Source organism: Stegostoma tigrinum, chromosome 24 (genome assembly GCF_030684315.1).
Source record: "Stegostoma tigrinum isolate sSteTig4 chromosome 24, sSteTig4.hap1, whole genome shotgun sequence".
NCBI lineage: Eukaryota > Metazoa > Chordata > Chondrichthyes > Orectolobiformes > Stegostomatidae > Stegostoma > Stegostoma tigrinum.
The window spans coordinates 13533283-13547635 of NC_081377.1; the positions used below are offsets into that span (position 1 = coordinate 13533283).

Below are 14353 nucleotides of genomic sequence, written 5' to 3' on the forward strand. Positions count from 1 at the left end.
TCAAATATGCTTTGAAATTTAACAGTTTTTTTCCCAATCCTATGCTAACACATAAGATTTTGTTAAAAACTTGTTTGTGGGGTGTTGGTGTTGCTGGCTGAGTCAACTTTTATTTTCCATCCCAAGTTGCCTTTGAATCCCTAATTTACTTTCTCACCAACACCCCATACCCTTTGACTTCCTTGTTTGTAAATTATCCATCTCTGCTTAACCTACCTCCACCATTCTCTTTCAGCCCGGTAAATCCTCTCAGAATCCTAGAGATCTCAATAAGATCACTTCTTATTCTTCTGAGCTCTATTTAATATAGATTCAGCCTATACAACACTTTTACAAAAAAATAAGACCTGCATCACGTATATTAGTTGAATGAGTCTTGTCTGAATTGCTTCTAACACACTTAGATCCTTTCCTAAAAATGGAAATTAAACCCGTTCCCTGTAGTTCAGGTGTGATCTCACCATAAACTTCTACAACTGTAGCAATAAAAAAATCCCACTTGTATGTTCCATTCCCCTTGCAAAACATGACAACATTTCATTTGCCATTGTAATAATTTGCTATACCGGTGTACCAACTGTATATAATACATGTTCCAGGGCACCTAGAACCCTCTGTGCCTCAGAGTTCTGCAATCACTCTTTGTTTCAATAATTCCCTGCTTTACAATTCTTCCTGCTAAAGTGGACAAGTTCACATGTAGAACAACCAATCCTGCTGCTTACTATAACCAACACCATGGGAGATCGGAGGGTACAAAACGAAACGTTTTCTCTGGCAAACACATAAGGCAACATTGAAACTTCATTGAAAAGATTGACAAGGTGGTGAACATTGATAGCACTTCAATTTTGTAGAATATTTTGTTGAGTATCCGAGCCATCAATTTTCACATGTGGATTTCAACAATAGATCTTAAGTTAAGATTTTATTAGTTTACTGCAGGCTTTATTATCCATTTATTTACCAAGTTAACAAACTGTGACCATCAATGAGATAACAAGGACTTCTATTTTTAAGAATATTTTGTTTAATGATAACATAAACAAGAAAGACTTTATATTGCATTTTTCACATCTATACTTTCCAAAGCACTTTATATTCAAGATGATAATGATAAACTCACTTGAAATCTGTGAAATATAACAATCAATGTGTGCAATCCCACTCAAAACAATGCCTCCCTAACCTGTTCTTCCTCTCACCTATCCCCTCCTCCCACCTCAAGTCGCACCTCCATTTCCTACCTTCTAACCTCATCCCGCCCCCTTGACTTGCCTGTCCTCCCCAGACTGACCTATCCCCTCCCTACCTCCCCACCTACACTCACCTCTACTGGCTCCATCCCTGCCCCTCTAACTTGCCTGTCTCCTCTCCACCTATCTTCTCCTCTATCTATCTTCGATCCGCCTCCCCCTCTCTCCCTATTTATTTCAGAACCCTCTCCCCATCCCCTTGTTCTGATGAAGAGTCTAGGCCCGAAGCGTCAGCTTTTGTGCTCATAAGATGCTGCTTGGCCTGCTGTGTTCATCCAGCTCCACACTTTGTTATCAATAATTATCCAATAATCTATTTTTGATGATGTTAGTGAAGGGATAAATATTGATCAGGGCAATTGAGAGCACTCTTCTACTCTCATTCCGCAAGTGCCATGTAATATTTTACATGAGAGAGAAAACACGGCCACCCATTTCTTCCGAAAAAAATGCTTCTCTGATAGCCTCTTGCTCCTTGGTGGGTCGGTGGCAGGGTCATCAATATAAGATGGGGCAATTAGGGACAAAACTGGAAGAGAAAGCATGTGATTTTCAAGCTGCAAATGGTCTTTGGCATCTATTGAAGAAATGTCAGTGCAAGCCTTTTGCACTTGTGTACTTGTTGCTATTTGTATCTACTTGAAAGAATATTTAACTATGTCTTGGGAGTCACAGAGCCTGTTTAGACTGATAGGGTTAAATTATTACCTGTACATGAATTTTATGAGAAAAGTTAAAACAACTGTTGAATGTACTAACATTTCTTAGAGGGGACACAAGTCAAGGGTAATATGCTGAAAGTAAACTTTGCATATTTTATCCTTCTAAAGGTGATGGAAGTTTGTCCAGAATGTCACTGACGCTTGATTTACTGCCTCGATTTTGAAAGCAGTGTGGGCTGGAAAATGGAATGAAATGTCCCTTGCTATCGGAATGGTGCACTAAGATAAACTTTCAGACGCTAAGACGAAAGCTACTGCAGGGAGCAGACCATGTGCTAATCACGCATTCTTGTGGTCAAATCAGATGGTGAGATACAGCCACTGACTCATAACCTTCTAACACCACATATCTCGATCCATGCATTGGCTTCAGTCCAACCCGAAGTTGGAGAGAGCCTTACCATCAGGAGCAACTGAACTTTTCCTGCATTTGTCAGTGCAACGTGGGCTGTGAGACATAGGAAGCAATTCAGAGCCTTATCATTGAGTCACAGAAGGAAAACAAACTCTTGGCAACATTACATAAAGCCAGTGAACTGTCAGAACAACTGTCAGGAGAAGCAGTAACTCTTTTTATCCTGAATGTATGACCAAGCAATTGAATAGTCAAAGAACCAGAGACAGAAAAGAAGTTGGTTACAGACTGGAACCTTTTCCTTTTCTTTCCCCTGCAACATACTCAGTTTTATGAAGAGTTGAGTTGCAGTTAGAAGCCTTCAGAATGCTATCGAGTTATTTGTCATTTGTGAGTTGCGTTTGTGTTTTCCTGGCTGTGTCAGGGTTCAGCTCCTACAATAAAGCCACAGACAATTCAGATAAGCACCATCATCGGATACAGCATGGGCCGTGCAGCTACACATTTCTCCTTCCAGAGATCGAGAACTGCCAACCTACCACAGATTACCATCTGTCCAATTCTCTCCAGGGAGATGCTCCTCCAGTAGTGGAGCCCAACTGGTCTCTAAAGCGGCTGCAACAACTTGAAGGCATTTTGGAAAACAACACGCAGTGGTTGCAAAAGGTAAGGACCATCATATGGAAACACTGTTTTTGTGTCATACAACAGTTTGTTAGATGTGTCCTGTCCATATGCTCACCCAAAATCATGTGCCAGTGCAGCGATATTTAAATTTAGGCATTCTGATGTTATGAGTCACTTTCAAAATATTTTCAGTGCCTGTGTAGGTGGATTGATTATGTATGGATGATAAAGAGCTATAAATAATTGCAAATAAAACAGTGCTGGGGAGATTAAAACAAAGCTTTTGACATAAACATAAAGCAAAAATAGTCCATTTCAGAAAATAGAATTGCAACATGGAAGCAGCTACATTACTAAGTTAGAGAGTTTTTTTGAGTATGAAAGCAGTTGTTACATTAAATGAAATTAAATTAAAAGTTCTAGACTCTCCAACATGAAATATATGAGAAAATTCAAGTTTAAAACTCAATTATATGTGAAATGTTGCAAACTTATTATCCTAGTATCTGCATGTTGCCTGCGAGTGATGAAAGTTTTAATTTATTTTATTTTAATTGAAAGTATTCAATGATGCTCTGAATTATATAAGAGATGCTGAAGAATCTAAACAATTATCTCATAGTTTGAGATAACTGGTACCTGCTTTTAATGATAACCTGTTTTCTTTTTATGTGTTTCTGTTATTCATTTTCAGACACGGCTTTGTAGATCTTGCTGCAATCATTAGACATGTTGCCTGTCAATGCAGGCAGGGTTTTTGATGTGGGTATTGTTAAAACCAGAGGATTACATGCTACAGTGTTATATCTACACATTTCTCAATCAGTTACCAAAGAATGTCATGCATCTTGTTATATATCATTCGACCTCTTTGTTCTTTGGCTAATTATTCTCTATTCTGAGCATTTATTTTCTAAAGTTAATGGAAAATAGTACGAGGGAAGATGATGGACAGGAGCATTTTAAAACATTCAGGAAACAGCTCAGTTGAGTTTTTATATTTATATTTCACTGATCAGCTTCCAGAAATTGGGAGGATACTGTTTCTCACTAGAGTGTATGGCAACCTGCCAGACTCTGACCACGTTGATACAATGCTGGATTAAGCCTATTCTTGTTGGAAATCTGATTCAGTAGGTCTTTTTTGCAGAAACTTATAACTTATAACCCACTAAATAAATAACATGCTATCTCCACTTTGAGAATTTTCATTACATTTATAGCAGACAGGTGGAAAAAGCATTTCAGATCCAAAGCCTCACCCCGCTCCACTCTCCCCACCATCGTATTGCTCCCTTTAAAAAGGTGACATGTCACTCCTGAAAGTACTAATTATTCCGCAGTTGTAGCGATACACATCAAGTGAGTAAAGTATTGATTTAGGGATCAAAAAGTTGCCATAATAATGTTGCAGAGTGGCTAATTTGGATTTCAATTAAGTGCTAGTTTAAAGTCTTCCTTCATCAGCCAATTTGTTATATCTATGAAAGGAAAAAGACACAAATCTTCCAAATATTATTTAAAACCATGGTGCTATTGCCTTGCAATATAAAAGGGAGAAGCATAATACATTGGGTTATAATGAACACTTTTGAATGTGCAGTGAGTCTCTACGGTATATCTCTTGAATATAATATCTGCTTACAACATTGCATGCAACGAGAAGCATTGTTTACTTTTATGAAACTGACTTTCAAAAATGCTATAGGAATTTAGAATGTGAAATAGCAGTAAATAATGACAGAAGGTGCTACAAGCAAAAATACCAGAAGCACACAGCAAGGCTGCCAATATCTGTAAAGAGAAAAGGCAGGTTAATATTTCGGGTGGAGATCTTCATCTGAACCTTGACAAACTCTGATGGAAGCTCTAACCTGAAGTGTTAACCTTTTTATTTTCTTCATTACAGAGGCTGAATGACCTGCTGAGACCCTTCAGCATTTTTTGCATTTGTTTCTAATGAAAGGGGAATGGCTGCTGGGTGCATTGACCATGTAACTTATTGGCTAAGACTTTGAGAAGCAAAGTGGAAATAGCCTGGCACTGAGTGATTGACAAGCTAATGTATGAAAAATGGGGATACCAAGTGACTGACAGTTCTGTGTATGAACAAGAAAATAGCTGCAGCCTCCTTGTGCATCAGCAAACTGGGTTTTGTGAAGGAATCTCAAAAGCAGAAGAGACAATCAGACTAAATGAATAAAATGACTTGTTGGACAGGTAGCATCAGGCACTATGAAAATATAATAGACTGATGTCAAATTCATTCCGAAATGTAATACTGTGGATATTTAGTGCAGTAAACTGGTCCTAATTACATGTAAATCACTGAACTAGCCATCCAAATTAGGATTATGCATTTTAGGATAAAATTCAGATATATTTTAATGTTCATGTGTGATATAAATTTGGAATATATGTATGTAAAATTATAACTTTGGAATTTTGCTGGGATGTTTTTAAGGGATGCCATGCAGTCCATTAGAAATTTTCTGGTCTTTTTTTTGGTCTAACTACTTTCTGCTCTGAATGTTCAAAACGGTATTTGGGAACATGATCGGCAGAAGTGTGTTTTGAAGTATTCGGGTGCCACGTCAGTGGAATTTCTCTTGCAGGTCAAAAGTATCATCAGCATTCATTGTGTTCACAAATTTCTTCAGATTAATTCATGTTGAAGAAAAAGTTCAATGTAAATATAGAAGGACTTGTTTTGTTTTTATGTTGTGTATGCCTGGCCGAATCCAATAAGATTATAAGAGATAGCAGCCATAGTGAACCTCAAAACCAGTACCACCATTTAGCAATGTGGATGATCTACAACTTAGATTCCATATTTCTGTCTGATTTCTGTATTTCTTGAATGGCTTGGAGTTGAATATTCTTGCAGATTTTACTCTTGACTGCTCAACAACAGAACACCTCCCGTGGAGGCCTCCAAAGATTCATTGCCTGCTCAGAGCATTTTTTCCACCTTATTTCAAACCCTTATTCTGGGACTATGACAGGTTTTCATCTTGGGTTCAGGAATCAAGACACAGGTCATTTCCTAACTTCACAATCCCACCTTCTACCCAACAGTGCCTGTCCACACAATTTTCATGGAGGCAGTCAGGGGTAGACTAGAGTGGAACCTGTCATTTGCAGAAACATCGAGAGATATTTGAGAAGCTCATAAATCTGCCAATTTAAATAAACCATACTCAGATATCTACTCAAAACATAACACTCTTAACAACACTGTCAAAAATCTCTCAAAATAAAATAAGCTATCTAGAAAATTGAGATTTCTGGGTTATTTATTTCATTATCATTAAATTTCCTTGTGCTGAAAAAATGAACAGGGAAAATATCATTCTTGGTGGTCTCTGGTTTCGTGAAAGAAAACCATGCTTGAATTCTTTCAAGAAGCTTTTGATAAGCACTTAGGAAGCTTTATACTATTGATACTAAGGTGGCCTATTATCACTACAAAGGACAAAATCAATATCAAGTTAATCCCACTAGGTAGAACCTGTGGTTTTCCTTAAGTAGCTGGCATTGCAAACATCACAAATTTCAATGGAGAGTCTTTGACCTAATTGCAGACGATTGTGACAACTTTTTAAAGCTGGTAGGGGTCACGCCATGGTATTTCAATTCAACACAAAGAATGTTGATGTATCTCACAGTCATGGAGAAATATTCATTATTCAACAACAGTTGATGCAAGTAGAAAACCAATGTTGAAAATAAAGGATCCATTTCCACTCAAACTATGGTGAATAAAATAAGTTATCATTGCCTGCATGTATGGTATCTCAGGAGCTGTCAGGTAGCTACTCAGGCTTTTATTTGATCCAAAATATCAGCAGGAACCACTTTGCATCAGCAGATAAGTATATGCTACTGCTGAGAAACTATTCTTTGTAAAGTTACCAAACCTCGCCTCTCATCTTCCGAGTTTATCTAACAGCACATGGCATATTTAAAAACAAATGCATACAGGCCACCTTTTTTCATATAACACTGTCCATGTGCTAAGTAGCTTTCTACTTGATGACCCTACCGACACTGTTTTCATCTGGTAGACTCTATTAAATAAGATGTGGATTGAAACTGCTGAGCTTATGCACTGTACATTATTTGGAACTTTGTGCTTTGAGCACATGAGCACAATTTTGCATCATTTAACATGATATAGATCTGGTTTTGGGACATTTTGCGTCTAAGCTCCTTTTCTCTGGAAGGACTTAATGGAATGTTGCTGAGGCACTCACAAATCTGTGATGCAGGGAGCAGTTGTGGTCATTTGAATGACTATAATTCCTCAACTTGGTACGAGATTGCCTCTTGATTTCAATCACTTTTGAAATTGATGTGCAAAGTGCAAGGTGTTTGGGGTGGCAGATGCAATCACTCACTGACATGTATGAATGTCCCCCTAGCAATTTCTGTGTTACTAATCATGGGTGGGTCCTTGTGTGGCTGATGAGTCTGATACTAGCGCCACATTTCCGATCACGAATTTAGCAGGCATTTCCCAGAGGTCGATATTATCCTTAGCCTTGAGATCACTGGCAGCCCTTCCTCTGTTTTCTTTTCTGTGATTCCTCATGCCAGTAGGTATTCACAAAGAACTGTGTTCCTTCATGCAGAGCTTTTCCCAAATCAGTTTCTTCTGAAGAAGGATCTCCCATGTGTTGATATCTATGTTAGTTTTCTTGATGGAGGCCTTCGGGAAGTCTTGAAACACTTTCTTGTCTTCCACTCATTCAAGTATCTTCCTTGACCTGGTCATAGAAGATTTGTTTTGACAGTTCATGTGGTGCTGCCATTACAGAAACTGAATGCAATAGGGAAAGTAATGTTAGCAAATGAGTAGGACCTTTTTCCTCTCTCATTGCATGTGGACATTGCTAGCCCATCCCTAATTGTTCAGATGGTAGTTAATGACAAATCAAATTGCTGTGTCTGGAGTCAAATGTGGTTTAGACCAGTTAAGGATAGTAGCTTCCTTTCCCAAAGGACTTGAATGAACCAGTTTTTTGTTTTATTCCTGACAATTTACAATGGCCATCATTGATGGGGCAGCACGGTGGCTCAGTGGTTAGCACTGCAGCCTCACAGCACCAGGGACCCAGGTTCAATTCCAGCCTCAGGTAACTGTCTGTGTGGAGTTTGCACATTCTTCCTGTGCCTGCATGGGTTTGCTCCAGTTACCTCTCACAGTCCAAAGATGTGCAGGCTAGGTGGGTCAGCCATGCTAAATTGCCCATAGTGTTCAGGGGTGTGTGGGTTTTAGGGGGATGGGTCTGGGTGGGATGCTCCAAGGTGCAGTGTGGACTTGTTGAGTCAAAGGGCCTGTTCCAACACTGTAGGGAATCTAATCTAATTGAACTCAATTCCAGATTTTTATTGAATTCAAATTCCACCACTTGCCATGGCAGGATTCAAACTCAGTTCCCCAGAACATTACCTAGGTCTCTGGATTAATAATACCACAAGACCATTGTCTTCCACTGTGGAAAATGCAAGGACAATCCAAAAACCTTGTTCTCTTTCCTTTGTGCCAAGAGCCACTTTTTGCCATTTGAAGTGTTTGGTGTTCCGCACTGAAAAGTAGAATTTTATCAGATTTTTAAAATTTCTTTGGAAGGTGGCATTTTTGCCCAGATGTACTTCTTTCTGGGCTATGCATGCTGTTCACGCATCAATGCTAAAGATTGTAACTGGGGCTGTATTTTGCTGTGATGAGGAGTCCAGTGTTGCACAATGTACAGAATTCTGATCCATTAACAACAATTATACTTCAGCAGATGTGTTTATTTGAAGCAAAACTGCTCAGCCTGCAACAGTCCCTATTACATACATGGAAGACATTTGTGTGTGGCAAAGAACAGCTTGTCAGATATTGCATTTGTATTTTTTGCACCCCAGCTGTTTTGAAGATGATTCAAGGGAGCACTGATTTCACCAAATTCTGAACTGCTGCCAAATCTCCACCTTGAAATGTTCACCTTGGCAATGAAAATGTGTACATATGCAAGAAATGTAAATCTGTTTTTGCTTTTCAATATTACTGTCATGTTTCAATATTGATTCCATTTGTTTGATTCTTATCTGTTTGCAAATCATCTGGGTTTGAAAATTGTAACAGTTAATGTATACAACCAATATTAATTTTCAGTTGATATCACACTGAACATTTATTCCTACACTGTCTATAGGAAATTGACTATTTTAATTATCGTCTCCTCTGATTTATCATATTTTAACCATCACTATAATGTAATGCAGGATTAACTTTTACAATGAAATTTTATTATGCTATCATCAGCAAGTTGTTGATTCACACAGTTGTTGTCTCAAAGACCTGCAAAAAATTTTTAAAAGGTGCTCAACTACATAAGATACAGCTACTCAGTTTGCAGAACCAAGAAAATTAAGAAGGCTGAATATCAAATTGCACTTGGACTCAGTAAAAATTTCTCCCTGTAAGAACTGAGCCAAATTTTAGCTTAGTTTCTCATTCAGTCAGCTGAAATCACTGAAGGGGCTCTAATAATAGTAACCTACAAAGCTTAAATATTGCGATATTGCATCCAGTGTTAATTAATGACAATGATTGCTGATACCTACCTGGGATGTCAATTTACAGGCATATGATTGCTCTCCAGTGTAACCAATATCAACTGAGACATGAAATATTGTACTTTCATATTAAGGGATCAAGTGATATCTGAAATATTTTAAAAAGAAAATGAAAACTATCAAAAGCATATTATGTTGGAAGATGTCAAAGATTTCTGGCAGGGCACATGTAATTTGTAAGTGAATAACATAACTTTCAAGCGAGGGGTATTGTTGCTACATTACACAATTCGTTTTTGAACAAGTTGTACATTTTATATTACTTCTACAAATAACAGCAAGCTCTCAGATTACCAAGCCTTCCATTCTATATGAGGTTTTAAGCTTATCATTCTACATTTTTGTATTCGCCTTATGTGTTATATTTTTGAACACTGGTTGGACATATGGTGGACTTTGCTTATTCACCTCATTTCTCTCAAAAAATGTTGGGGAGTTTTCTGATAGCAACAGCATAGTAAATCTATTGAATGGAATCTTCTTTCGCAGTTGTTCAGATGCATTTTAAATCACCTCTGTTTTTGACTCTCTACACGTTCATCTGTTTGATAATAATGTTTATTTAAAAAATCAAATGAAGGAAAAAATTACACAACACAAGGACATGAAGAGGGATCCACCAGGACCTTATATCATGTAAGAATTTTGTTAGGAAACTATGAATGATTCTCAATACTCTGGAGCACACTATTCATATAGCTGAAAAATCCATGACATTAATGTTCATATAAACACGACAACATTTAAGATATTCTGACTTGAGTTGTTACTAAACAGTGAGTGAAAGAAGATGCATAGTTAATTGAAAACAGATAATCTGAAACAATGTTTGAGAATGTGAACACTAGTTTATCTCAAGCACAGTTATCGTTTACGGGAGAGACTGCAATGCTTTAAAGTTCATCTCCCCAGTATGCTGAGATCTAAAACCTCTGTTTGATCTGTTCGTTTACTGAATAAGCAGCATGTTGCAATAAGCTGGATAGCAATTGATGTGATTTGCCCCATGGAGCCAGATTTCCTTAAACTTGCTGTTCTCATTACTTGAGGTTCAGTACTATTCCCACGTCTCTGGTGCAGGGAGGTGAAAGCCAAGTGGCATTATTGCTGGGCTATTAATCCAGAAACTCAGGTAATGCTCAGGGGACCTGGGTTTGAATCCTGCCACGGCAGTTAGTGGAATTTGAATTCAATAAATTATCTGGAATTAAGAATCTAATGTTGGCCATGAATCCATTGTTGGGGGGAAAGCCCATCTGGTTCACTAATACCCTTTAGGGGTGGAAACTGCTATCTTTACCTGGTCTGGCCTGCATGTGACTCCAAAACCACAGCAATGTGGCTGGCTCTTAACTGCCCTCTGGGCAATTTCAAGTGGGCAATAAATGCTGCCTAGACAGTGATACCCTCATCCTGTGAATGAATGAAGGGGAAGAAAATTCAAACCACACCTTAAATGCTGAATTATTTTACTTGTAACCTTAGTTTGTGCCAGTGGTTCATGTGATCTATGTGATTTTCACAGTTATGATAGTCATTGGTAAATGCATTCTACTTAAAGTGTCGTGGATGTTCTGCCAAACTTGCTGCACATTTCTCGTAGGAACATAGAACATAGAACACGACAGCGCAGCACAGGCCCTTTAGCCCTCGATGTTGCACTGACCTGTGAACCCAAACTGAAGCCTATCTAAGCTACACTGTTCCATTATTATCCATATGTTTATCCAATGATCATTTAAATGCCCTTAAACTTGCTGAGTCTGAAGTGTTAGAGTCTCCCAGAAAAGTAATGGAGGATTCGATTTGAAGAGATTTACAGTGTGTAGACCCTGGCCTGAATGACTTGGCCTGCAAGCAACTGGGCATCTTTTGAATAGACAGGGCCAATGAGGACTTCAGGACAAGTCAAGCACAAAGCCTCCACACGACACAAGGCAGAAGCAAGTCAGAGATAGCAAGAACTGCAGATGCTGGAGTCAGAGTCCAACACACTGTGTTAGGCAAGCCAAAAGTAAGCAAGGATAAACCTGGACTTGCCGGGTTAACGTTAACTGTTAAGTTAACATTTTGGGTCCAGTAACCAATTGCAACAAAGACTTAACATTGCAATTGGTAGAATCATTAATGTAACAATTAGGAGCTTTGATAGTGAAAGACCAGGGTTTAAGATAATATTCAGTCCCTTTTGTGCCTTTAGTTTATTTTGTGAATAAAATAGTGTTGAATTGCAAGTTAACATGGATTGTTTTAGTTGTCTCACTGTAATAGTTCCCATGTAAAATGCGTTTCCGCAGAAACTGGTCAAAGTGGCCAAATCATAGACTACAGATTCCTTGCAGCTTTGTTTGGGGTGGAATACTGGTTCCGTCCCTACTGGGCAAACGATGAATTGAAGGGCAGTTCTCCTAGGATTTCTAAGCATATGGGGCTTTCTGGGGACCAAACATACCTGTGCCATGTCTTCTAAATGAACACTCTCAGCCTATCTCGAGGACATGTGAGAACCCGAAGAAGCAGCTGGATTGGGTGTCATCAATATCAATGCATCTAATTCTCAAACAGTGTAGTGTCCAAATTGTCCAACAATGTTAAGGCTTTCAAGTTTTCCAACCATTAGGAAGGATTGGTTTTCCTGCTCCTTGGAATAGATGAAAATATTGGCAAAATTGGGGAATGATATGGTCTTCACAACTTCCCACTGCAGACTACAACTTTTGGCAGAAATGTATCTGAGGCAACAACCCATTCTTGTACAGTATCTTCCTTATAAGTTTTCAAACTGCAACACAGGCATGGTGAATAATATCATTAGGCATTATCCTACTTTGGCTTCTGCCGTCAATGATTGGATCCTTATTTCAGAATCCCCACAGTGCAGATGAAGGTCATTCAGCCCAGTGAGCACAGATCAACCCTACAAAGAGCATTCCACCCAGGCCCACACCTCCATCCCTGCATTTCCTGTGGCTAATCCACGTAGCTTGTACATCAGTGGACACTACAATGCAATTGAGGATAGCCAAGCCACCTGAACTGTGCATCTTTAGACTAGGGGAGGAAACCCATGCAGGCATAGGTGAATATGCAAGGTCCGCACAGGCAGTTCCCTCTCGGGGGATTGGACATGGATCATTGGCATTGTGAGGCAGTAGTGCTAACCACTGAGTCACTGTGTCTTTCCTGATGGTTAGGGGCCATTTGATTATGATTTGACTTTCCTCATCCAGTTATCTCACAGAGAGGAAGCTCTTTTGCTTCTGCTATTCCCTTCCTCTTCTGAATGGATGAGTGCAAGTTTTCAAGTTTATAATTTGAGCATTTATGTTGGTCTGAGCCTGCATCTTTTGACTCTTTAGTGAAGGGCCTCCACAGTAATCTGCTGACTCATCCACTTTTGTTCAATATTCAATAATGAAATTTTGAGCATTTTATTGAAAAAGTTAAGATTTACAGAACTGGAAGATTATTGATGAGCAAAGAAACTGTTTCATGAATCACAGAAAGAATCAATGATATGATTCATAGATGAAATAGTCATTAAGCGAACTCTTTATTTGTAATTCAGAGAATAAAGACAAAAAGAAATGCAACAATCACACACTCATGCAGAGATAATGATCAGAAAATATGGCCTCAAGGAGTTAAAACCTGGAACTGGTTTCAAATCTTTAATTGCTGCTCCAACTTGAAACATCTCACCTGTCAATGCCAAGACTTACTACAGGAGAACTTTGTCGCCACAAGCTACAGCATTCTAAATCTCATTTTACATTTTTTTTTCTTTGCAAAATGTTAGAACAGCTGAAATCTCTGAAGATGCAAGCCATGATATGAATGAAGTATTGCTTATAACCTGGGACCAGAGAACATTTTGTCTCTGCATTCGTAAAGTTTGAAAGTTCACAATACAGTGGTGTGATAATTGAGCACGTAATGTTCAATAGTCCTAAGTGATTTTAGTGAGGTTTAGCATCTGCATGATTGTGAGTGTCTTGTTTCAAAAATAATCGCCTGAGGGAAAGTTTGTAGAAAGTCAGCACTAAAAGTGTAGAAAAGCTTGAAGAACTACTTATTCAATCTTAAATCACAAGAAACAGCAGATTTTGACCTGCAGAATACTGAAACAGAATCCATCTGCCTGGCAAGATCATGTTTTTTTATTAACCATGGGGCATCAAGGTGGCTTGGTGGTTAACACTGCAGCCTCACAGCACCAGGGACCCAGGTTCAATTCCAGTCTCGGGCGACTGTCTGTGTGGAGTTTGCACATTCTCCCCGGGTCTGCGTGGGTTTTCTCCGGGTGCTCCGGTTTCCTCCCACAGTCCAAAGATGTGCAGGCTAGGTGGATTGGCCATGCTAAATTGCCTGTGGTGTTCAGGGGTGTGTGGGTTATAGGGGGATGGGTCTGGGGGGGATGCTCTAAGGGACGGTGTGGGCTTGTTGGGCCGAAGGGCCTGTTTCCACACTGTAGGGAATCTAATCTCGTGCTGGAAACTATCTACTTTCCTGCAATGCTTTGAAAGATATATATTTACTTATCAGAAGATTCAATTAAATATCGCGTATAATTGTATCTTTCATCAAAGATATTCTCCAGAGTAATCAATGAGCTCTTATTGAAATGACTTAACCCACAAGTTTTACTAATCAGCCATGACAGAGAATGGTCTTTTCTCATATTAATAAGTTGTGAGGAGTGCAGAAGCATGAGATCTGTTCACTTATCACAGAATCCAGCAGAACTATGCAGATATACATCC

General features: G+C 38.9%; 1 protein-coding gene across 2 annotated transcripts in view; it reads left to right on the forward strand.

Moving 5' to 3' along the window:
- angpt2b (angiopoietin 2b) overlaps positions 1-14353 on the forward strand; it is a 215908-nt gene that overhangs the window by 14608 nt on the left and 186947 nt on the right. For both annotated transcript variants that reach the window (XM_048558424.2, XM_048558425.2), the window contains exon 2: positions 2087-2999. In XM_048558424.2, coding sequence (XP_048414381.1) covers positions 2700-2999 — 300 coding nt within the window. In that variant the 5' untranslated portion in view covers positions 2087-2699. The remainder of the gene's footprint in view (positions 1-2086; positions 3000-14353) is intronic.